Source organism: Hermetia illucens, chromosome 4 (genome assembly GCF_905115235.1).
Source record: "Hermetia illucens chromosome 4, iHerIll2.2.curated.20191125, whole genome shotgun sequence".
NCBI classification, from domain to species: domain Eukaryota; kingdom Metazoa; phylum Arthropoda; class Insecta; order Diptera; family Stratiomyidae; genus Hermetia; species Hermetia illucens.
Window position 1 is genome coordinate 4,124,900 of NC_051852.1, and position 26,510 is coordinate 4,151,409.

At 45.8% G+C, this 26,510-nt stretch overlaps 1 protein-coding gene across 2 annotated transcripts in view; it reads right to left on the reverse strand.

Annotated features, from left to right (window-relative positions):
• Positions 1 to 1,183: 1,183 nt before the first annotated feature.
• The window catches only part of LOC119655195 (G-protein coupled receptor moody), a 47,158-nt gene continuing 21,831 nt past the window's right edge, over positions 1,184 to 26,510 (reverse strand). For both annotated transcript variants that reach the window (XM_038060965.1, XM_038060966.1), the window contains exons 3-6: positions 4,300 to 4,440; positions 3,934 to 4,104; positions 2,861 to 3,618; positions 1,184 to 2,751 (exon numbers count right to left, since the gene is read on the reverse strand). In XM_038060965.1, the coding sequence (XP_037916893.1) occupies positions 2,297 to 2,751; positions 2,861 to 3,618; positions 3,934 to 4,104; positions 4,300 to 4,440 (1,525 nt within the window). In that variant the 3' untranslated portion in view covers positions 1,184 to 2,296. The remainder of the gene's footprint in view (positions 2,752 to 2,860; positions 3,619 to 3,933; positions 4,105 to 4,299; positions 4,441 to 26,510) is intronic.

A 26,510-nucleotide genomic window follows, 5' to 3' on the forward strand; every position in this document is an offset into this window, starting at 1 on the left:
TGCCCTCCTTGCCAAGGAGCGTAAAGCTATCTACCGCCGTAAGGGTGAAAACTTAAGAGAAGTGGTTGCCCGTGCAGAACGTCAACGCACCCTTAGCGAGTGGCAACTTTCTTGGCAAAATGAGCCAAGGGGCAAGTGGACTGCGCGGCTCATCGACAAATTAAACCCATGGTTGAACAGAAAGCACGGTGAGATTGATTACTTCCTTACCCAACTTCTAAGTGGGCATGGAGGTTTTCAGTCTTACCTGCACAGGGTTGGGAAGGTGCGATCTCCTGATTGTGTGTTCTGCAATAGAGTGGCGGATGACGCTGAACCCATCTTTTTCTCTTGCGAGAGGAGGGACGACCTCCGCCAGCAGCTTTATGCAGACACAGGGGAGCTCTCCCCAGACAACATGGTCAGAGAGATGCTGGAGAGCGCTGGCAGCTGGAATCGTATTGCGCATTATGTTCGAGCTCTTCTTACTACCCTGACTTGAAGGCTCCCAAAGCCGGGAGAGCGGGAGGGCTAGCCCGAAGTAATGTGTCCAACGGTTCCAGGCTAGTTCTCTGATGACAGGGAGGTGTTTAGTTGGTAGTCTGCCAGCGTGCTGTTGCGGGAGTCCAACATTCTGTGCGTAAACGCGTAACTCCCACAAAAAAAAAAGAAAAAAAAAAGATACGGTGACATATACAAGATACAATGAAGGGGAGGAAGTTGGGCGGGGAGACACGAAGGGCAATACAGTCAAAAAGAAAGCCAGAGGAGGAGAAGACGAGTTCAGCGGGAAAGGTATCGTTTATTGCAATTAGGACTCCACCACCGATGAACTTACGAGATGCATCCCGGTCCCCTACACAGCGGAAAGTGGAGTATCTTTCGGGGAGCTCGGAGTTCAATATGGCATAGTCCAGCTACCTTTCGGAGATGCAAACGGCATGGTGTTACTGAGCTAGCGCGGATAAATTGAAGGCTCCTACCTTGGTTTTTAAACCCCTAACATTCTAATAAATCAAACATGGATCCAGTTATATTGCTCGGCGGGCGAGGCAAGGGGGTTGTCCTGAAATTTACTCGCGAATGGGGGCGTTTGTATGGCTTGATGAATACACCTTCAGGGCAGAAATAAGGGTTGCCGAGAACGTCAAATTGAAAGACGCAATAGAATAATTTCATTAGAGCTGAATGAAACCATTTTTTGTTGAGGAAAATAAAATCTCCATTCGATTTATTATCAATAGATACATCGGAATGCTTGCAGTTATATATAATAAATACAAAACTCTTTTCTTTTGTCTTATTTATAAAAAAAAAAGAGTAAATATATACAATATGCATTTACGTGTTTAAAATAAAATAAAATAAAATAAAATTCACATCAAGATTATTTGGCAAAAAAACATTGAAATCAGTTCATACATTTTGCGCTCGTCAGACAATTTTGGAGATTATTTTTCTTCTTTGTTTATCTAATTTAAAAATTCTTCGACTAATGCCTGAAAAAATGGATAAATATGATACATCACAATGGTAGACTTTTAAGGTGGAGTGAAATAACAATAAATAACGTAATTAGTAATGTTCTCTTCCATTTAAAATATTTAACACCTAACAAAGGATTGATTTTTAAATTATTATTATTCGAGCTTTCTCTATAATCTTTTGGTGACTCCCTGAATTGAAGGAGTTGATTCATGCGTAGTCAGGGGTGAACCAAGTGGTATTTGCACTAAAGCTACTCTGTTTATGGTTTACCCTACGTTCTTAGCGAGAACTATTATATTTTTATTAAAGCTGCTATCAGCGTTATCTAGATCTATTAAAATAAAAACAACAGACTATCTACGGCTTTATTACTGAGCGCTAAATAAAGATATGGTACTTTTATTTGGTGTCTTTTCGGTTTCGTATCCTATTGCGGCTTCCGCGTCGTCTTTTCGAAGAAGCCTTCGGTTACTTATCTACTCTTTGAACTAACTAATGGCATTTGGTGCAATCTATGCATTGCGCGAATTGATCTAGGAAGTCATAAAGCTATGACTAAAAGAATAGAAAGATAGAGGTGGGAGGCAAACATGCTTGTGGAAGAGAAAGTCCTACGAGATGGCATGATACTTGTCATTGCTTTCAAGGTTCATCGATCAAGGTCGTCAGTTGTTGGGTGTCAAACAACTGGCGAGACCGGACAGAGGCAACTAGATCCATGCCTTTGATCATTCATCAGTCAAACGTCTCACTTTGTGGAAATTGCAAAGAAATCCTCATTCATTCATGTCCTGTGAAAAATGTCTTACATACATTGTCCTTAGAAATATCATTTTTTATCACTAGAGCCCTTAATATTATCGACTTTGGTTTGAGCCGCATCACTACCCCTAATACTATCTGGAATGTCTTTCGGGTCGGATTCGTCCAGGATCGTTTCGTCCTCCTCGATGATCACGTCGTTCAGATCCAAAGGGGGCGGATATACGGATCGGGGTGGAACATAGGGCCGTTGCTCCGAGTCCAATTGGTACGACACTTGAAGATTGGAAGGTTTTATTAAGTTGTTGTTGCTGGTGATAGCTTGGTTCGATGGAGTCATATCGGTAGTCGCTGTCCAGCTCTGACGATTGTTGTTGTTGGAATTGTCGATTCCGGGGATGGGATTGTTGGTATGCTCCCTCATAGTTATCGGTTGATTGGTACTGTTGCTGTCGGCTATTGACACCTGTGACACCACGGTACGACTGTGGTTGTAGCTGTATCCGATGTCTTTCCATTTCTCTAAAACAAAACGGACAATCTAAGTAAAGGCAAACGCTCTAAACCAGTTTGCATATTTTTAGGCAGGAAACAGGACGAAATGAATCTTTGATATATGAGTTACACTTACCACCTAAACTGCTTCCTTTCAACGGCAACAATCGAGTCGATTTGCATAGCAGAACGGTCTTGTACGCCTGGCGGTATTGCTTGTTCATTATCACATAAATTATCGGATTAATGCATGCGGATAAATACAACATTATGTAGCCAATGATATGGAAGGTCGGCATGTGAACATCAGGATCAGCAACCTTGATAACAGTAATAGGCAAATAGCATGCGGTAAAAGACAGGAATATGGCCAAGACCATTTTCGTTATCCTCCACTCGTTTCTTCTTGCCTTCACGTCCCTCTGATCCTTGACTCTTATTGACTTCTGACTAGTATTCGAATACTTGGCGTCAGCAGCACTAGTTACCTCATAGGAGCTGGACGAAAGTTCCGTCCTTGATGCACCAGCTCCTGTTGTTGATGGCATCGACCGCAAGTTATTTGGTATAGAATTCTGTTTGCTTGCATGCCGTCGTAGTCGTACCTCCGATTTATGGACCACCCAAAATATCCGAGCATAGCATCCAACTATTATCAGACATGGAATCAGGAAAGCAATAATGAAAAGTGCCGTTTTGCTACTTCGTCCATTGCTGTCCTTTAGGATGGAACAGGTCCCCAGTCGGGAGTCATATCCGAATGCTCCCCACACTTCCAGGAATGTCGGCAATTGCATTCCGTATGAGAAGACCCAACAAAATGCAATCATGACGCCAATCCAGAGTTTCTTGTAGATTTTCGCGTACATGCTATGGTGGGCAATCATGATGTACCTGAAAAAGTGAATGGGAAATGCGTTAAATCCTGTAAATGAACCCATTGAGATTGTAATTAATCCATAATTGCGTATTGGAGCGGAGCTGAAAATGGAGCTGAAATTCGCGAAATGAAATTACGAGCTCATGCCATTCCTCCAATAATTAAAACCGACGCAGTTCTTACGGTCCTCCACGGAAACCGGACAGGACTTAAATTGCTTTTATGGTACCCAGCTAGCCCCAATTTGTGGTAGCCTTTTCGGAAATGATAGTCCCGCACTTACCACACGCAATTTCCTCTAATCTACGTTTGGATCTTCATTATCTCACCTATTTATGGTAATCATTGCAATGCACAGCAAGGATACTCCGATATTTCCATATTGCAGGAAAGGTATCAAACGGCACAGGAATTCTCCATGAGTCCATGTTCCCTGTATGAAACGAGATGCACTGAATGGCAAAACAATAGCACAAAAGATACAGTCGGCAACGCATAAGCTGAAATCAGATGGAAATACCAAAAGAATGCAATTAGTTCATGTGTGGTTGCCAAGTGATGTGAGTAGACAACAAACTTATATTGGAATTTCGTAGAGGAACGTATGAATATTTAGTCGGTGTCATGACCATTCCAGGGAACCCCCAAGAAGGGACTAATTACCTTTCCTACATATATCTAGTGACGTGACATACCTGATAATGAAGGCAGCTGCCACATTCCTTACTTTCGGACATTTTAACAAAGCAATTATGGTCAACATATTGCCACAGATTCCGACTATCATTATGAGGATGGTCATTACAGCGGCAAAGGTCAATATTCTACGTGAAAATCTGAAAGAGAAATTGAAGAAAAAAATGAGAAAGATTTAGGAATAATTGGATAATTAGATATAAAAGGTTTCGTGGGAAGTTTGTGGGGTATAGCCCTGAAATGTGCTTCAGTTCGCCCCACAATTTTCCGAGACGCCTGCACTCCTTCTCTACTGTCCTGCGCTAAGTGCCCTTGAGGCGACCCACCCGTCAGTCATGAGAGAGTGGGTTCCACTGCATGGTGTTGCTCGCAGGGCAATGGTACGCCCCTCTTTAATGTGTGAAATACCCACTGCCACTTCGGCTTTCTGATCACAGTGCGTACGAGTGCCCATCCTTTGGGCCGACCAACTTCTTCGTTTGTGATAGGACGCAGATAGTTGTTGACTTTCCAAGTACCACTTAATTCAAGACAACGTCCAAGCCGGTTACCAAATCGATAGTCGATCTTGTTTTCCTTTCTTCGTTTAGGTGACGGAAATCATCTGCAAATTTTGGGGCCACGGGGCACTGGCCCGCCCATAAGGGACCATGCCGCCAGGCTCGGTATACCCTACAATTCGGATTGCCGAAGCTGCGGGGGAAGGAAAGGAAACCCTGATTCAGTCAGGCTACGGACGCTGTGCAAACCATTCCTTGGCGACCTCAGGGATATTTCTGGTTGCAAGTTGGGAGAGCTGCTTTCCTCCGTGAGGCTGTACCTAGGGGCTAGCTCTGAAGATCCAAGCCAGCTAGACTCTAGCTCGCTGCTCTCATAACAGCAGTCACGATCTTAAGAGTTTGTGGCATCAAAACGGCGCACCACAGCGCCAATTGGGTTCCTCGGAGCGGCCACTGATGCTCACCTACTCTACATCCTGCCAAATCTAGCCTGACCCCTTCTAGCCATATTGTTATTGCCCTGACTGATTCATTTGTGTGACAGCCCATAAGGTTTTTGCAACTACATCTAAGGCAAAATTATCGGTTAAGCGCATTATAGTGACATAGCATTCCATGAGGGAGGCTGCAACACGAAACCCTACAGTAGACTTGCCGTATCCGTGCGCCCTTCAAGTCTATTGTCTCGGTCATAACACAGAATCTTCGCCAAGAAGCCGAGTTTGACTAAATTGCTCAGCACTCCAATCCTACCCAGCGCTCCGTCGATCTGCGCCTACTTCACTGAATTGAAGACATTCTTTACGTCAAATATCACCACCGCATAGCATTGGCTGAGTTGTATCACTCTTAACGTTAATCCCGCTATCGCCCCCTCAGGGGTCGTCAACGACCTTTAAGGGCTCGCTTACGATGCCGGGTGTGACGTCCCGAGATGTAGTTCTGACCCCCTAGTTGGCAGTATACTTTCATCCTAGGTAGTAGTCCTGAGAAAACCTTGCGGTGAAGAGCGAACTGCGAATGTCCGGTAGACGTCGGGACACACTAGGAGTCCCCGGAGCTGTCAACAGCTCTCTGTCGACGTTGCTACGATGTGAATCTAGCTCCGCCCAAGTGATAGTTGTGAAGTGTATCATGAGGCAGCCCTTGTGGACCCTGGTCGGGTAGTGTGCATTGAAACGGCGTTAGCACACCGCATTGCCCCGAGTGAACGCAGATTCATCAATTAAGCGTAGGTCAGACCTCAGGGAACTGAGGTAGAAGCTGTGTCCCCGAGGGTACACCCGTCTCTGACTATTGCGACCCGTTCCCTTGCATACGATGCACTGGTGAATTTTCTATGGAGAATAAACCGAAACCAACAAAAAAATCGACGAAATATGAGGGAAGGAGGAAGAGCTGAGTACGTTTTAGCGCAGCACAAAAATGAGTCGTTCACCATAGCTATCAGTGAAAGAGGCTGACATACCCGATGTGACATCGAAACGCCCAAATAAAGAGGAAGCCTTACCAAGTGGCACGACTGACGGTGCGGGGACGGCAACTCTAATAACCTGAAGTGCCCCTGCTCCGAAAAAAAAGTCCAGCCAAAATCGCTAGTCCTGAGCATGTGGATTCGGACAAGAACCGAGTTCAAGTGCAGTCGACCGGCCTAGCTAGAGCCGAAGAGGGAAGGCTCATCAGAGAATGCGCAGCGTTTGCGGAAAGTGGTGAAGCGTATGCGGTCGGTAACGTTCCTCCAGAGGAACGTCAACAAAGGTGTTAAAAACGTGCTGATGGAACTGGAGGAACTATTGGATCGCATCTCATTCTACAAGCGAATGTGGAGAGCAGTGGAACATGACTAGAAATCAGAAACAGCTGCACTCCCCGCTGAGAACGCTGCTTCTGCCAAACGGACCGCAGATAGTCTACCTCAACGCGAACTGGAGAAAAAGCGGAAAGAGGACGATGTCCTTGAAGGAGACTTTATCAAAGTAATTTCCAGGATCAAAAAAAAAGGAAGGCGAAGAAGGATAAACGGAAACAAGTGACTACGCTGCCAGAAACACGTCTGTCACAAGGAGGCTGCTAACCAAAAGCCAGAAAAGACGAGGAAACGAAGAAAGACTAGACCGTCAGCTCTGTTCATTAAGTGAAATCCGTTACAGGATTAAACCGGAGCGGAGGTGTCTTCCATACCGAAAACGTGGGGTGGTGAAGCCCTCGTCGAACTGGGCCGAAGATGACTAACAAGAGTACGTTCTGCGAAACGGTCAAGGGGTTATTGGGGGAGAAGGTTCTTGTTTCTTGCCTAGAGCCCATGTGCTCTCTAGAAATCCGGGATCTTGACTGTCTCACAGAAAAGGTCGAAGTGGAGCAAGCGATAAAGCGTGAATGTCCAGAGGTTACCAATGCCGGGATAGGTCAAAAAGTCAAAAACTCGCCGTCGTAGAAGTCCCTACGCAATATGCGCGGAAACTACTAAGCAGCGGTAAAATAAAAATTGGGTGGGCAATATGCAGGGTACGAATGCGGATAGTCCCCACCAGGTGCTATAGGTGTCTGGACTATGGACACACGTCAGCAACTTGCAAGGGACCGGGCAGGACAACAACATGCACCAAGCGAAGACCTGCAGTGAAAGTGAATGTTTTGTTTTCTGCAGGGATCGTGGCGTGTCTGGTGAGAGAGTCGCATACACTGGGGACTCGGGACGGTGTCCAATCTTTAGGGTGGAACTGGAAAGGGCATGATCTGCATTTTACAAATTAACATGCCCCGGAGTGCAACCACTCACGAGTTGCTAGCGCAGTTTGCTATGGAGATAAATGATAGTGCTAGTCAACGAGCAATACCGAAACCGGGAGCCAGCTTCATGGCATCTTCACTTATTGGGCACTGCCGCTATCTGGGTTCGGGACGACGTTCGATTTCGTGTTCTTCCCGAAGGCCGAGGGAATGGGTTTGTCTGGATTCAGTGTTTAGGGATAGCATTTATCTGACGTCGAATGAGACGATGCTACGGAGGCTACTTGATGCTCTGGAGGACGCCGTTTCGGGCACGAGGGGCGAATCCTTGCAGACGGTGATTTTAATGCTAGGGCCCTGCTAGGGCATGGTTCAGCTGGACTCCAGAGGGAAATGGATTTTGGAAATGGTGGCGAGAAACGGGCTCGTAGTTTTGAACACCGGGTCGGCACCCAGGCTGTGAAGAAAGCATTCCTGACATCACTTTTGCGTCGGAATCTCTGGCATCGTCGGTGAATGGGAGGCGAGCCCTGCAAGATTTCTCGGTAAGTGACCACCAGTACATCGCATTCAAAGTGGTTGACGCCACTTGTCGGCCCCAACGTGACCCTCCCTCTGCCTGTAGACTGTCGTGAAGGTGAACATCGGGAAGTTCGTCGAAGCTCTTGGAGCAGATATAGCTGCGCAGGAGGGTAAATTCAGTGATGAACCTGATAACGATGCCGTGTGAGACTTCCATGCCCCGGAGGCGCCCCAGTCGCGACAAGCCTTCTGTACTGGTGGATGGCAGAAATTGCCGTTTGACACAACGTTTACACGCCAATGAGGAGCATGCCCCATAAAGGCACAGTATATATAGTGTCCGGATAGCTCAGTGGTTAGAGCGCAAGGCTGTCGTACGGACGGTCGCGGTTCAAATCTCACTGGTGGCAGTGTAATTTGTATCGTGATTTGACGTCGGACACCAGTCGACTCAGCTGTGAATGAATACCTGAGTCAAATCAGGGTAATAATCTCGGGCGAGCGCAATGCTGACCACATTGCCTCCTAGTGTACCGTTACGGTCTTGAATGAAGTGCTCTAACACACTTCAAGGCCCTGATCCAATATGGATTGTTGCGCCAACGATTATTATTATTATTAATCCTTTGCCACTTCGAAGGAGATGTATAGGCTGACATTGAGGATTCCATATTCCATTCCCATATTTAAGACAATAAGTCCCATTCTGACGAGTCATCTTTAGAACATATGTGCTCTGAGAATCTGGTTGAAGTTACATTAACTTTTTGTCCAACTATAACTCTCTCTTCTGTGCTCTAAATCTCCTCCTCTTTGGCGCCAGGCCTACTTTAAAAAGCGGACATAGATTCGGTGTGATGAAAACGCTGGAAAAAGTCAAGTCGCAACGACCAAAACCAAGCCATCTTGTTATTCACGGCCTCGCACTCGCAAGTCGACTATATCGTGATAACGCGATTGCGAATTCCTATGACGGCGCTGCTCGCTGGGGGGCACCCTATCAGTTCTTCGTTCTTGCACCATCTGCTCCATCAAATCCTGAGCAGTTGCTCTCCTCTACATGTTCGTTTGCAGGATGTATATCATTTTGCTTGACTTTTCCCTATTTGTAACTCTTCTTTGAAGATCTGGCACCGCCCGGAGATGGGAGCACGAGCCAAGTTTTTTTCCTACAGACCAGGATGCAGCATCTTTCTGACAGTCTTCGCTTTGTGCCCGAGTTCGCCACATTTTTAACACAAGGTGCTTCTGATTTACCCTTTGTACTTGAAGCAACGGGTTGGAACTACTCTTTGCCTTATCCTGATGATGAACCACTTGATCTTTATATTCTCACATGAAAAAAGTTGGCTTATTGTCTTCTCAGGTTCAGTGAGAATGGCCAATTTTTGTTTTCTGGAGTTGGCAGATGTAACCTCCACTTTGAGTTCGCTCCCTTTTTATCGGGAGAAAGTCCGGATCCCGGATTTCGAGAATGAACCTGGACGAGACTGGTAACCACTGCCTTCGTACCCAGAATGCTCTGGTCTGCTCGCAGAACGTTTTCTTCTTGTCAGTCTTTGACCTAAGTTAGACAAATGTAGTGCTGGTTCGAGTCCCCTGGATAGATTTCTTGTCTACTCCAGTGTCTTCTAGTTTAGCGGTGTTCTGGATTTCTTGAAGAACTTCTGAGAAAGATTTCCCTTTTTTAGCTTAATGAGAAGTCCCCCTGGCTGTGATTTGTCCCTTCCCTTTTTCTTTGGCACTGATATTGTCGTCGTAGTTGCCTCGACGTTGCTAGAATGGAGTCATTGCCATCACCACTGCGTTGCCTCTCCTTGTCTACTTTTGTCACTTGTCTGTTTTCCCTCTGGCGGGTTGAGGGCACCGCGTTCAGTGCAGCAAGGGGCTGTGCTTAGCTCCTCTTCGGAGGTTTTTCAGAAGTTTTCGCTTGTGTGATAAGGTCCAGAACTTCTCCATCTCTCGTATGCAACTTTTGACATCTAAAGATATCTCGTTGGAAGATAGTAGCAACCTTGATTTTCCATAAGACCGCCCCGGACTTCTTGAACAGTCTTCTCTCCTCTGCTTTTTTACTCCCGAGAGATGACATGTGCCTGCGCTCGGTTGGCGTTGTTAATTCTTCCCCGTCAAGGCAGTGTCACGCAGGTTGGAGTTCTAGGGTATTTTTTCTCGTTGCTTTTTTTGCGACCACGACCTGAACCTTTTGGCTGGTCGCACTATTGCTTTCCACAGTGTTACTCTCTCTCTCGCTGCAAGTTCCCTTCTCTACTGAGCTACTGAGACAGTGGGCCTTTATGCTTTTTACTAACTGAGCGTCGTAGCTTTACACTTTATGCAAAGGAATTTTTAGTAGGATTTTTAGTATTGTTAGCTGCAAAAAGCGGTGTACGCGATGTATTGTCGCTCCTTCTAAAAATTGCCAGTTATGGCCGTTGTAATTGTTGCTGGTATTCTCGTTGTCATCATTGCAGTTTAGGTCCCTGCTGCAACCTGCAGTCTCCGCTAGAAATTGAAGTCGTCTTGAATTATCCCCGTGATTGCCTGTGAGCAGGAAGGTCATGTGGGGATGGGCGCAAATTCATACAGGATTTTGTTGTCGGAGCCAAGATCAAGCCCTAGTTAGAAGTCCACTTGATGGTGTTATACCTTTCAATGTACTTGCAGTCTTGTTAGGATTATTAGTTATCAGGATTAAGGCAGCTGTAACATTAGTCTAAGATCCGTTTCCACGAGGTATCACTATGTTATAGTAATGCGGGGGGCAGGTTTCGTATGCTCTTGATGAAGGGATCTAAAGAAATGAGTAAAAACAGTGTTTTCTGCAGACAGTTGATGGTTTTTACAGATTCCTGTGAAGGAAGTCCACTAACCTGTTCCTGTGTTTACCCAGCAGGAAGTTCTCATGGCCGCTATTAACCGACAGGTTCTAGCCACAATATCGCCGCACATCGTGACTCGTCACTTTTGGGCAAACTTGGCAAGAGATCAAACGAAGGCGACATCCAACATATCAGCGACCTTCCCGAGGATCGCAGTTACCCATGCCATCAGACGACGAAACTAACAATGACTACGATTTATTGCAGCAAATCCCTGCGGAGGACAATGAACTCAACCAATAGTGACTGGCCAACTTAGGGGCACCACGAAATCCCTGTAATCTATGCTGATGGCAGCATCCCCCACTATGAACGAAGAACAGCAGTATTCGTGTAAACATCGAAAGCACCAGCTGACTTCTTACGTGACTTGCAAAAGCGACATCACGCAATGACTTCGCCATGTTTTCCATCGTGGAAGGAGTCGGTAAGTAAATCAGAGTAGGTACCCGAAGCGGAGAAGAAGTACCTGTAGCTCGTCGAGGAGGAACAACAAGAAGGCCGGTTCAACCTCGGCTGTTGGTGACAAAAGAACAAAAAGCCCCTCCCCCAAGCAACAAGTATCAACGCTTTCCCTGCTTCCCGTGCCACAATGTTCAAAGGCGAGAAAGTTCCTAAAATTACATAGCTACTCCTGGACAAAGATTTGATGGCGACCCTAAAATCCCAAGGACGAAAGCATCCTCAATTTTGGGTTTTCCAACGGGGACCACGCCAGTTTTTTTCGATGGCAAATTTTGCGACTAGGAAAGATAATGCCTTCGGTTCCAACCAAATCTTAATCTGGGCTTTTTATAGTCAACTTTGAGCTCTGTCAAGAAAAGTTCATCCTTCATCAAAAGACTACTCTCGAAAAGGTGAAGCCAGTGTAGCAAGTGCAGTGCTACAACTGTCGAAACATGACATATCGCCAAAAATTGCTCGATTGTGTAGAGATGCATTAAGTACACAACGATTCACGAGAGCTAGCCTGGAACCGTTTGTCATATTGCTTCGGGCTGGTCCTGGGACTCTCGCGCCTTGTGGAGCCTTCAAACCAGGGAATTCCTTTCATCAACGGGAGGGGACAGAAGGAAGGGATCTGTCAGTTCAAAGAACCCCCTGCTATCCGGCTACTCCACCGATCGGGCTCTATCTTCTTTGTAAACGAAGTGGACAACCCGGCTCTACCTGTCAGTACTCCTCAGCATTTCCTTGACAATATTGTCTGAAGAGAGCTCCCCTGTATTTAAATAGACCTGCTGGCGAATCCCATTCCGCCTTCCACAAGAAAAAAGGTGCGATGGGCGTCGCCCACAACTCCACTGCAGGTAAGACTGAAGACCCCCTTGCCTACTTAAGAACTAGAAGATGAAATACTCACTCTCACCATGCTTTCTAACCCTCCCACCTTCCAGATAGAGGCAGAGAATTAGCCGACCGGGGCGACTTAGGTATGGCGTCAGTATTATTGGCCGCAGTCGCTAGTAGGGTATAAGCAGAGCCAGTCAGTGGCGTCTCACGAGCTGAGGCTACGCTGGTGTTCGATGAAGTAGCAAGTTGATGGACAGAATTGACGGTGATTTTGAAACAGCATGTTGAATCGACACCAAAGTCGCCGTATGTTGATGAAGCAGTTGAATTGCATAAGATTTCGTACACTTAGTACATGCCTCCTCCCGGTCGTCGGAGTAGCTGCTTCCTCCCGGCGGCGGAGTCTGTGACACTTCTTCCGGAGCTCTGCAATTTCCACCGTCCACCAATACATAGAAGGTTTACCACGTCTCGATGCCCTCCTTGGAATGAAGGTTCTTCCGGCCGTCGTTATCAGGTTCATAACTGAATTGACGACGGTGTCAGCTGCAGCGCCACCATCAACAGGGGTACCCTCCAGCGCGGCCCCATCTCTTCCAAGAGTTTCGACAAACCTCCCGGTGTTCATCTTCCCGACGTTCCATCCACAGAAAGAGCGCCTGGGGGGCGCACATCGAGAGTTTGTGTCCACCATTTCGAAGGCAGTGTATCGATGGTCGCTTATCGAGACGTCAGTGATTCCAGCGCGGAGGTTAGGTCTGGAATGCTTGCTTCGTAGCCTGGGCACCGGAAAATTGGGGTGAATCCGGTGTTTAAAACTACCAATTCTGTATTCGCCGCCATTACCAGAATTCGTTTCCTTCTGGACTCTGAGTGAGGCATGGCCCATCCAGGTGCCCTAGATTTGAAGTCACCCCCGATTCGGATTCGTCCATCCGTTCCCAAGATAGCGTCCTCCAAACCGTCAATCCTGCGTCGAATATCCGGCATGGTGTTATTCGGCGTAAGATAGACACTGAAAAACGTTATCACTGAACACCGAATCCAGACGAAGCCGTCCCCTCGGTTTTGGGTAAGAGCCCTAAGGAGGGTGCAGCCTTAAACCCATATGGCAGCGGTATCTGATATATCAGGGTGCATGAAACTGGGGCCTTGTTTTGGTACTGCTCACTGATGAGTACTAAATTGTCTCTGCAGTGAACTGTGCCAGCAACTCGTGTGCGGTTGTTCCGGTGCACATTGATTTGTAGGATGCGAATCATGTTGACCGCGTCCTAGTTCTTTCCAGTTTTGCTCTGAAGACTGGACTCCGCCCCGATCCTGAAGTGTGCGCAACATTCTCAGCAGATGCGCGACGGTTCCTGGATAGGACGCAGCTTTCCTTTTCATTGCAGGTGTTCGCTTCATGGCCTGACTGACCCTATTTGTGGTCTATTGCCTTTCTGTGAGGTCCCCGACAGGTTGCAGACGTGTGCCCATAATCCAAACATCTGTAACATTTAGTTGGGGGGCACGGATTCGTACCCTACACACTATCCAAACAATTTTGATTTTCCCGCTGTTTAGAAGCTTCCTCGCATATTGCTCGTCAACTTGCACATAGCGGGTTTTTCGCCTCGGGAGTTCGCGGAGGTAATCCGGACATTGGTTACTCCCAGACATTCGTGTTTGATGGCCTCTTCTATCTCGTTTGTTTTCTATGAGGCAGTCAATGTCTCGGATTTCTAGAGAGCACGTGGATTCCAGGCTGGAAACCAAAGTTTTCTCTCCCAGAAGCCCCTTGACTGCTTCACAGAACATAACTTTATTTGTTGTCTAGTTCGACTAGGACTCCACCATTCCACCACCACAAAACACAGAGCAGTTCATAATTGACTTTCCGCTGGCATCTATATATTTCCTATTATCCAGATAAATTCCGTAGTCCAAGATGTTTGCGTGACAACCTTTTACCTTTGTTTGCAAATTTGAAAGGAATTTGACCAAAAACCCTGAATTAGGTGAAAGTGGATTAAAGCAGGCATTCCTAACCGTTCTCCATAATAATTCCTTCCAACACCTCATACATATCCCCGGATTTATTCCCTTAGAAACTACCCTGCAATCTGCAATCTGATCCGTAAATCTTCAAGGTAGAATAACTATGAAAATTTGCATGAAACATTGTTGGAAGTCACCTGTTGCGTTCATGTTACATAATTTAAACAAATCCCTGTGGGGCATTACACAATCTCCATGCTAAATAACCGGATACTGACACCAACCCCCCGACGCTACCCCCGGATTCAGGGCACGACTCGTACGAATTCAACTTTAATTTCGATTACTCTGATTATATCAAATTGTTCGTTCAATTGTGGCCGGTTGTAAACTAACTGGTTGGCTGTGCCAAATAGTTGGTGAGTTCATGTCGTAGAAATCTGGCTTCCGCTTTTGTTACCCATCTGCTAGCCACTTCCACCCATGCTCAATGCACCCTTCTGCCACCCCCTAGATTCAAACAATCAAAGTTCTATGTAGCAGCAGCAGGCATGGCATTGAAACAAGAGCCCGTTGCTGGCCTTATACAACTCGATGGTGCTTGGGATGGAACCTCCCCAGTTTTCACCCCTCATATTACGGCGACTATTATATGATGTGCTCTCGTAATCCTCTGCTAAGCTTCTTCTGGCTGTGGTCCATGCAAGCAGGCTGGCTTCCGAGCGGGTCAACTGCTCTTTTATTGCTGTTGGTGCCGCTGGCCGACCGACTTGGCTGCTGAAGGCGCTTCGCTTAACACATTTGGGGGCTTCATTATAGCAATAGCAACCGCATGGACTTCTGCTTCTGATGGACGAGGAAACAGGAAATTGTAATAAAAAAGAGTACATTTGTCCATTGGGTTCATTTGTCCATTAATTCGTTCCGATTCCGACCAATCGTCCGACCATATCATGTCTTGATCGTGGTCACAGTTTTCCCCTCCGGTGGTCAGAGCGTGTTGTTTCGTAGGTGGTCCGTTTTAATACGAGACAATATGACTATCAAACCGAAAATTTTTAATTGAAATGATAGCCCCATTTCTATTAAGCTTAAGTGGACAATGATGGCATGCATATGTGGCCCGGAGTTCGGAGTGTATGGGCTGAATCGGAAGAATGAAGCTTGGTAGTGGCTGCAGAATGAATGGATTAGTGCTGGTCATAATCATCATTTTCGCGGGACAGAGCCCCCAGATATTGTCCGACTGATGAGCTAATTGCCTAGTTTGCTCGTTTATTATATGCATTGTAATTGATATCTGAATTGAAGTTATTTTTAGGTCGCGATTTAACTTTTTTGAAACCAGGAATCTATTACAGATCCAATTGGACCAGTCTATCATGCTATGGTGTCACCCGGTTTTTACGACCCCCTCAATCAATTTCCCTCCTTAATCAACATTGCGAACACTATAAATTGACCATAACAACGGATCCATTCATTACCACAATAAAACTATCTCGAAAAGGTAGTTCACCAATGACTAGCCTGTTCACCGAGTACAATAGAAACAATAAAACATTTCCCTGAGGAGAATAATCGTAAAACTATCCCTTAATGATACTTTCGGTGTCTTCTTACCATATTTAATTCAGGATGGGGTTATTCGTCATTGACCATCTTGGCGAACATCATTAGTTTCTTCGATATTATATCCGCAACATGATTAAATCGATGGCCATAACCATCATCAATATTATCCTATATTCATTGTTTGACGGAAGATGGATGTCGGAGCTGAAATAGTTTATCGAATGACATGGCAAGGGATGAGATAAGACGCGATGTGCGTGACTCTCATGGGAAACGACACGTAAACGTTTTATGGAGGGGTTCAGTTGAACTAATAGAATGAAGATATCGAAACATGATAACCCCTCGTGTGATGACAAAGTATAGAGTTACTATAATATGGACTTCAATCTTACAGATAGTGTGACGGTAAATGATTCTAAGAAGCTCCTCAGATAAGCAAGGATGAGTAACTTGATGTAATGAAGTAGGAAGTTGTAGGTCCTATGAACTTCGTTCCGATTTTTTCACTGGTTAAATGTTCAGTCTCCCTATTTTTCAATAAAACTGTTCCTTACAGGATTAGCAGGTTTATTTTAGGGTTATTTTATTTACAAGCAGCATCTAGGTGATACTCCTTAATATTAGTAAACTTCACTATATCAAGCAAAAGATGGAATTTTACTAGGGTAGTTTAAGTACCTGGGTCTCTCTTGACGATTACCTACCTTGACCTGGTGAGGAAGCTCAGTAAGGAAGAACTTCTAAGAAACAAGAGGTGACACCTAAAGCGAACTCGTGATCAACAAGAGCCTAGACACCATATAGTGGCAGATTTCTGATTTTTTTCAGATTTCTCCGTTCGGTAGTTTTTAAGAATGGGTCCATTAAAGAGATGATCACTTTCGACCCCCCGCACTCCTCACCTTTCCAACAAATGTCGAAACTAAGACTGGCTTAGGAAAGTACTAATCGAGACCTTTCATTTGATACCTGACATGACTTACATGACTTTGCATATATGCGACCCCCCCTTAAATTCGACCTAAGAGGATGTAACTCACTGTATGCGTGAACGTTCACAGTTCCCACCTTTTCACCAAATTTGGTGTCAATCACTTGGTGCGTATCCGCGAAAAATGCGTGTGATGGACAGACAGGCAGACAGACTGACAGACAAACAGACAAACGCACAGAATTGTGAGGAGTTGCCAGATCTCCCAGCAGGCGCGACCTCAGTTGGCGGATAGGGGCATACCTATTGATGTGTAAATATGTGTTCATGCACTTTCTTTTCTGACTGTGCATGGGCTAGTGTTTTCTCATCTCTGGTGCGTGGACCAAAATGGCTATGGGAAGGATACCCAGAACATAAAACCACCATGGAAGACGAGAAAAGGAGGAAACTTACGGTGCAGGGGCTCGGAACCCCAGTATCGGCGACTTTTGGGAGTGAGCAAGCGGGCTCCCGGTCGTCGATATGCCTCGACCGCAGTGCCTCGGTGGTGGACAACTTGGCCACCTCGGCATATAATGCTACAAGTGATTTGGATCTGGAGAAAGAGGCGTTCAAGCGAAGTACAACGTTACCGAGAACACCAGTAACAAAACCAAACAAAGATAAACTGAAGGCAGATCTTTGGACGACAAAAACTGTGATAACACTCACCGCATGTGTTCAAGATGCGCGACAGCAGGAGGTACTCCAGGACCAAGAAAGAGATCCATTCAAAAGAAGCCCGTCAACTATGAGATCTCCATCAATGCCAAAGACGGTAAAGGATAAGGTACAGGTAAGGTCAATAAACGCCTAAAGTGAAGGAGCGTATAAAAGAGGTAACCCTGTCGGGGCTTATTGAGAGCAGCGCCGATCCGGAGGAATTACTCTTTACCCAGCTTGGGACAGAAATTGTTGAGCTATCCGAGTTTATTAAGGATAAGCACAACGTTCTCCAAGCTATAAAGAATATGGTGAGAGCTACTAGGGTCCTTTAAAATAGATCGCAGATGGAGGAAAAAAATACTAAAAATATAATACTACCATCGAATCACGGCGAAATAAACGAGCACGTGAAAAAGAGGAGGATCCTGTGAATAATCAGCAGTAAGAGAAGAAAAGGCGGACAGGACATTCTGAAAACCGGCACCAATAGTTCAGAAGGAGGAAAGCCTACAGCGAATGCAGGAAAGTCGAAAGGAGAAATATGTACTGCTCTGAAGGAGCAATTCAAGTTGGAAGAACTTACCGAGGAGTCTGTTGTGGGTCTACGAAAAGCCTATGGCGGTACTCAAACGGCCACAATACAAGTACCAGCGGAGGCAGCGCAGAAGTTGTTGGCGACCGGATGGGTCGTCTGCCGTTTAAGAGAAGAAACTTCACTAACATGCTTCATATTTGGACACTTTGCGAAGGTATGCATCAGCAGCATTGATCGATCCGATCGATGCAGAAGGTGTGGGGAGAAAGGCCATGTTGCCAGGGCGTGCAATAGGGACCCCAAGTGCCCATTGTGTGAAGTAAAAGATGGACAGGATAACCGGCATACCTCCGGGAGTAGTTAATGTCCGGAATTCAGGAAGACGCTCACTGCAATGAGAAAGTGAGACGACCGGCCATACAATGTGCTGCAAGTCAGGCAGGCAGTGGCTTTGTGTGGGCGAAAATAAGTGTTGTATATATATACAGCTGCTACTTCCCACCAAGTCTGACACTGACTGAATTCGAGGGAATGCTTGATAATCTTGTTTTCGACGCAAGGGGACGAAGTCCAAAAGTGATCGGTGGTGATTTCAACGCTTGGGCCCTTGAATGGGGTAGCAGAAAATCAAATGCCAGGGGGCGCAGTTTATTAGAAGCTGTTGCGCAGATGGACATAGTTTTGGCTAACGAAGGTGCTATAAACACTTTTCAGAAAGGGGGATCAGCCCTGCGTTGGCGTGTGGTATGTCCTGGTGCGTCAACGAACGCAACACCCACAGTCAAGCCACCTGCCAAAGTCCCATCATGCCCAAAATCGAGAAAGATTTCAAAGGCCGTTCATCTCCGCAGATCACGTGTCCTGCCCTCTTACTGAAAATCATCCAGGGATTATTCCTCCAACAAAGGGAAGGCACCGACACATTCCAACCATCTCTGAATGTGACGGCAATTGCGCCAGTCACCAGAGGCGAGCTGCCGGAGGTCTGCGGTAGAATAGGAGGCAATAAAGCGCCGGTGTTGTTATACACAAAACCTTAAAAATCAAAACGAAGTCTCGATCCTGACGATCCAACCCCGAGTGAAGGGCAACCCTAAGCTCATCGATGGAGAACCTGAGTCTAGACTTAGATTCTCCACTTACTCAAGACAATCAATCTGATTGGAGTCCTTAACGGATGCGACTCATTCGACTTAGGCAAAACCGAACAGGGCTCGGCCGGCAACAGGTGAGGCTTCATTTACAGACAAGCCGATGGATGGGTCTTGTATGAAGGCACTAATCCATCCGATTACGATACTGAGCAGTGTGGACAGCTTAGGAGGAAACTCCTCCTAGCTGTAAGAACCGCCTCCTCGCAAGTCATTAAGCTTCGCTTTGAGTCGGTAGGCGTATACCGTAGAATGTTACGGATAAACTTTGCCGACGAAAACACGAACGAGTGGTTAGACAGTACCGCTCCTCCCTCATTGATTTGTGGGAGGGTACGCGAGTAACACTGAAAAGGGTCTCTGAGCTGCCATCGTTCAAAAAGTGCTGTCCCTGGCTCCCAGAAGAAGAGCGTAAGGGTACAGAGATTTTGAAACTACCTAGTCTCCAGAATAACCTCAACACTTTCACCTGGATGCTGTTAGGCAGCAAAACAAGAGAGAGAACCGATAGGCCGTGAACTTTCTTTACTGTTGGCGTTTTTGAACTGGACATTAAAAATGTTCGGGAACAAACGGGCTGTGTGCTCTACCAGGGACTAGGGACCATCACATTACAAGTCTCGGCTCCTAAAACCATTGAAGGCGACGCACAGCCCTAGGCATCTTCATCTGAAGCGTAGATGAGGTACCATATTTCCCAAATAAATTTGCAGCATTGTAAAGGGCGACTGTATTTGTTAGCCGTCGGATCAATAGCTGCAAAACATTTATATACCTCATAAAAGAACCATGGGTAGTTGGCGGGCTAGTCAGGGGTCTAAATTTTCAACATGCTGACCTGTTATGTGCTAATGGAAATGGTCGACCCCGGTCTTGCATGGTGGTCTCAAAAGACCTCCAGGCTAATTTGATTAACGACCTATGTCAAACTAACCATAAAATGTCAACAGAGAGATAAAGAGATTCTATGGTGTTCTCCATGTTTCCTCTATGACACGCATCAGAAGCAAGACCAACTCAACTCGGTCACCCCTCCCATATGTGAAGCATGGCTCTCCTGACCCAGTGACTTCGGCGCCATCGCTTAAATTTTCTATTGACCGGCCCCACTGCCTCACTGACCTTGAATAATTCTTCAATTAGCACAAGATTTTCTTATTAAAATTGAAAAATTCTAAGAACAAGCCGGTCTAATTTCAGCTATCTACCTTAGCTTTTCAATACCACCTCATCTGCATTACTGAAAACTCCTTTAGATTCTGAGCTCCTCGAAGGTTACTCTGTTTTTCGTTGCGGCAGAGACTGCGCTGCATCAGGCTCGATCTTTAGTAGTTGCACTGGAATTGTATATGGTAGACAAATTTTCAACATGCTGACCTGTTATATGCTAATGGAAATGGTCGACCCCGGTCTTGCATGGTGGTCTCAAAAGACCTCCAGGCTAATTTGATTAACGACCTATGTCAAACTAACCATAAAATGTCAACAGAGAGATAAAGAGATTCTATGGTGTTCTCCATGTTTCCTCTATGACACGCATCAGAAGCAAGACCAACTCAACTCGGTCACCCCTCCCATATGTGAAGCATGGCTCTCCTGACCCAGTGACTTCGGCGCCATCGCTTAAATTTTCTATTGACCGGCCCCACTGCCTCACTGACCTTGAATAATTCTTCAATTAGCACAAGATTTTCTTATTAAAATTGAAAAATTCTAAGAACAAGCCGGTCTAATTTCAGCTATCTACCTTAGCTTTTCAATACCACCTCATCTGCATTACTGAAAACTCCTTTAGATTCTGAGCTCCTCGAAGGTTACTCTGTTTTTCGTTGCGGCAGAGACTGCGCTGCATCAGGCTCGATCTTTAGTAGTTGCACTGGAATTGTATATGGTAGACAAAGGAAGAGCATTTGTTGCATGGGGCGACTTAGTTATGGCGCATTAAAATATCAGCGTTTTAACTGCCTATAATGCTTCGATGAGAAATAATTTTATTCCTTGATAAACATCAAACATTCCATATTATTTTTTTCCGAATATTATTCATTCTCTTACATCTCACTACCGCATGACTACCAGCAAGTTGGATTAACTCATTGGAAAAGGGCATCCGCTGTAATATTGCGATAATGTAATGCACATAATACTCGTAGTTTCAAAGTTAACTAAGATGATTTTATCATTCGCGGATTTTCCCATTTATTTAATCGGAATGAAAATTCAGACGTCAAAGGAAATTTAAAAATAAATAGAGAGGAAAGCGTAGCGTAAGATGGACATGCAGGCAGGGACAGGCAGGGAGATGCCCGGTAGATGGGAACAAAACGCTCACCCGTGGATAAAAATTGGCTATGGGGAGAATAACCAGAAATATAATAAAATCGAACATGTCCGAATATTCATCAGAATATAAGGGCCATGATAGGAGGCATCAGGTTAGCGTGGGACGAAAAAGTGCGCCAGCCAACACAAGCGACCCTCATTCAAAACAGGGGAGAGAAGGAACTGAAGAGGAGACCGCGCAATGTGAATGTGAAACGCTGCCGAAGATTGTTTTTAGTCCCGGAAATGCGGTCCATTCTATTAGGTTGTTGCAAATGAAATGTCGGATATTTGAGTAAAATTTCAAAAAACTATAACTTTTATGAAAATTAATTTTATTAGTCAAAATAAGAATCAGCAGCTTCAATGCACTTCTCCCAACGAGATACAAGGGCATTTACTCCAGTTTCGTAAAAGTCTGGGTTTCTAGAGCTAAGAAATTCTTCAAAGGCACTTTTGACAGCTACTTCATTGCTGAATTGTTTCCCCACCAAAAAGTGATCCAAATGCTTAAAAAAGTGGTAGTCGGTTGGCGAGAGGTCGGGTGAATATGGTGGATGAGGAAGAGTCCCATATCGTAATTCATTTAATTTTTGGACAGTCATTCTGGAAACATGAGGTCGGGCGTTATCATGAAGCAGTATCACTCCATCTCTATTGACCAATCTAGGCCGCTGAACACGTAATTTCTCGTGCATTTCATCAAGTTGGGCACAATATTTCTCTGCATTAACTGTTTCACCACGCTCCAAAAACGAATAATGAATAATTCCAGATGCAGACCACCAAACAGTTACCATTACCTTCTTCGGGTGAAGGCTCGGTTTTGGCATGTGTTGTGGAGGCTGATCGGCATCTAGCCATTGCGCTGATCTGCGACGGTTGTCGTACAATATCCACTTTTCATCGCATGTCACTATTCTGCGCAAAAAGGGATTGTTCCTGTTGCGGTTGAGTAGAGAACTGGATATTTCCATTCGCAGCGCCATGTTTTGCTCGTTGAGTTCATGCGGAACCCACTTATCAAGCTTCTTCACCTTTCCAAGCTGTTGTAAGTGCCGAGATACTGTCGAATAGTGTACGCCTATTTTCTCTGCAATGTCACGAATCGATGATCGGGGATCAGATTCCACTATCAAACGCAACTCGTCGTTGTCGATCGATGGTCCTGGGTGTCCACGAGGTTCACTTTGGAGGGTCATGTCGCCTGATCGGAATTTTTCGAACCACCGCTGTGTCGTTCGTTCGTTTGCTGCGTCAGCTCCAAATGCTCTGCAAATGTTTCTGGTTGCCTCCGTTGCGTTGTGACCAAGTTTAAATTCATATAGAAAAAGTAGACGTTTTTGACTCCCTTCCATGCTTTTTTCTTTGAGTTTTACTTGGAACTTCAATGCCGATTGAAACTGAAATGACTCCTTGATCGAACGAACGACTATTTATACTCAATTATCCCATACCACCAGAGTCACCTTGCGGCAGTTTTAAACATTAAAATCATAACTAACTTCACTTCATTGAAAAATCCGACATTTCATTTGCAACAACCTTAGTATATACGTCGGATTTGTAGATGGAAGCAGGTGATGGTGACTGATGGCTGTGGGGGTTTACAGCGCTTTTAAAACTAGATCAGACGAAATAGTACTGGTGGTAGCGGGCATGATTCACGTTCACATTCTGGCGATACGTAAGAGGTATGGAGGGGCACACAGAACGCAGGAATGCGGCAAGGTCAGAGTCGTATAATCGCTGGCAACGCGGATGGGATGAGTGCTTGAGCGCAAAGACGGGGAAACCAACTTCCCACATTACCCAGTTTCTCATCGGAGACGGGGAATTATTTTGTTCTGGTTCGGTGGCATACTGGAGGATCCAGCGCATGTGATATTTCAATGGCTAATGTTTTTTTTAAAGAGGTGGAAATCTTCAAAAGGTAATGGTTTGAACACGCCAGTGTGTGGGATTTTTACCCACAAAAAAAAAACACCAACTTCCCCTACTCCCTGGAACTATAATACCTTTGGATATTACATTACGGGGAGGAGTTAGCTTATTTCAACTCCTTCCATCCACCCGCGGTGATCGTAACTGCGCCTTCCTCACCTCTTCCGCTTTTCGCAGTTTACTTTGGATCGTTGCGATCATGTAGTTGATCGTATTATCATTCTCCTGACAAGCTACCATTATCCGGGCGAAATTTTTCGGTAATAGCATTTACTGCACGCTCAAGATCACTCTCCTCTGGATTCCCGGGCATAGGAACATAGAAGGGAATGAGCGGGCTGACGGATTGGCCAGGCAAGGCTCTGTTCTTGGCAGTCCCTCGGGGAACACAGTCGGTGTTCCGCTGGCGGCTGTCGGGGGCCGAGTCTACTCGCACTACCTAGCAGCCGCGGGCCTGAGATGGCGAAGGCTTACAAGCTGTGCCAAATCAAGGAGAATTTGGCCCGCTTATAACATAGCCCGATCACGAGAGCTCCTGTGCCAGACGCGTGCAAATGCATTCAAGATTACGGCGGTCTGCACGGGGCACTGGCCCATAGGGGGCCATGCCGCTAGGCTCGGCTTACCCTACAACTCGCATTGCCGAAGCTGCGGAGAAGGAAGGGAAACCCTCATGCACTTCCTCTGCGATTGCCCGGCTCTGGCTCGAGCCAGGCTGCGGACACTGGGTAAACCATTCTTTGGGGACCTCAGTGAGATTTCTAGTTGCAGGGTCGGAGAGCTGCTTTCCTTCGTGAATGCTACGGGCTGGCTCTGAAGATCCGAGCCAGCTGGACTCCGCTTCCCTGTTCCTATAACAACAGTCACGGTCTTAGGAGTTTGTGGCATCAAAACCTACCCTACCCTACCCAGCATTTACTATGAGTTTCCTCTAAGTTAATACTTTTTTCCACCACTCCAGGTATTCGGATAATTATCGCGCTGGATCCTCCGGCATCCCATCGCAATTTGGATAATCTGTATCCAATGTAAACCTATGCGGGTATTGGTGGTGTCCTCCATGGGGAGAAATTGGGTGAGATTATTATTGATCTCTCCATGTTTTCTGTCCAGCCACTCTCTGATGTTAGGGATCAACCTGTTTGAGTGGTCCCATTGTTGTTGTCATATAATTTATAAATCTCTTTATGTGCGCTAGATAAAATATACAGCGCTGATCCAAAAAATTGGGACTGCATACATGCGAGGTTGGAACTCACCATTCAGGCTACAAAAGCGTGCCTCCTACATTCGGCATCATTCTTGCCAGAGTGATACTGGCGGTGGATATATTTTCGCAAATATACTCCGTGTGCTGCTTAAAACCGAACTTTGCATTTATTATCACTTGCAAGTATTTGATGGTAGACTTGAAAATTATGATATTATTCCCAATTCTAATGCGAGCAAAATTTCTCGTCCGGGGCTTAGTGATGAGGACAGGACCGCTTCCATTTTTTCCACCACAAATACCAGTCCGGCGCTTTCTAGGTAGGCTTTTACAGCACTGATTGGTGCGCATGGGTGCAACTTAGTATCTCTGAGATTCTCTGGAAGCACAATCGTCGCCTCTTCCGAACGCGGATGTTCAAGAGTTTCCACAATAGCGAGCCCAATGCGGAGCCCCGTGGGGCATCTGAGGGCCATCCACGGTGTTGTACCAGAGCGTCGTTCTCACAAGTAGCTCTCAAATGGCTCACCATGAGGTTTGCCAGCCTTAGGCACAGTACCAGTAGGGAATATCTCCTCGGACATGCACGCTTGAAACAATTCGGCGAACATGTCCGGTTTAGATTTCACGGCTTTATTTTCACCTATTCTGCAGCAGAATTCTAACAGCCCGTCTGTGGTTACTGCCGGAATTATCGCCACATCCACAGTTTTCTGAGTGGTATCAGCGCTCCCCCACTGGTTTAAATCTGCATCCTAGCAGAGCTCCTTAAAACATTTCCTTTTGCTCCTCTCAATGGCCAGCTTGAGATTCTCGCGTGCTACCTTGCTGGCATGCTTTTTTTGCACTTCATCAATCCTACCTACCGTCCTCGGGGCCATTTTTCTGACTATTTCACTATTCTATCAGTAGTTGGGTCTACCACTGGGGAATGTGCATCTCCTATGCATGGACGTATCACATGCCGTAGAGATGCAATGTGTGACATGGGGAGCTTTTCCCGTGGGGCCGCCAGCCTTAGTAGATCGGTCCAGCCACACTTCAATGAAGGTTTGCTTATCCAGAGCTTTTGCGTACCAGGCTGATGTCGCTCTGGGATTTGATTATGTTATTTACCAACCGTCTGACTATCTTCTTACTTCGAAGATAATTTCCTGGTGAACGTTGTTGTGGTAGGTCTCACTAACGTGCCAGGTCACACAACGCGTCACTGCAGGGGTAACAAAGATCAGGCCCACGACTGAAGCAGGCCCTCCTTTCCGAAAGGTACTTACCGCAAACCAATATCGTCGCTCCGCCGGTCAAGTCTGTAGCCCATATGCCCCCGTAACGGTTCCTGTATAGTTAACTTACGATGTCAACTTTCTTCTCAGACTCATAAATGCCCCGCTCAAGTAAGTCCGAAAAGAGCCAGCAATGATTGAGGCTTATTTGAATGAACCTCAGTTTTTCATTGTAGGCAATGCCTTCCTGAATTGCAGCGATTTATTATTTTCGGTAATACCCCGTCCTTTCATTCTTTGACATTATGGATTTTCTCATCGTACCTTCTGCACCGATGAGACCAATGGATGTCGTCGATGCTTGCCTTCGCGAAGTGTCCAAACATGGGGTACTTGAAGCACCGTTTTAACGAACTGCTCGTTCAGACGGCAGACAACCCATGCGATTCGAACTTTTCCTGCCGTTGACAGCTTCTAGCTTCTCCCTGGATGTTACTTCGTCGAAATCCTTACATTATATATAAATCTCATATTTATGGGCCCGTGCGGTGACATTTCCCTAAGTGAGTTTTTTATTTTGTTACGAAAGCCAAAACTGATGGCCCAAGATTTTTTCAGCTCAAACATGAGATCGAGTTTCTGGGTCCTTCGAATTTCAGTATCTCCGCGTACATAAGATTGCCCTTACTGAATATAACAAT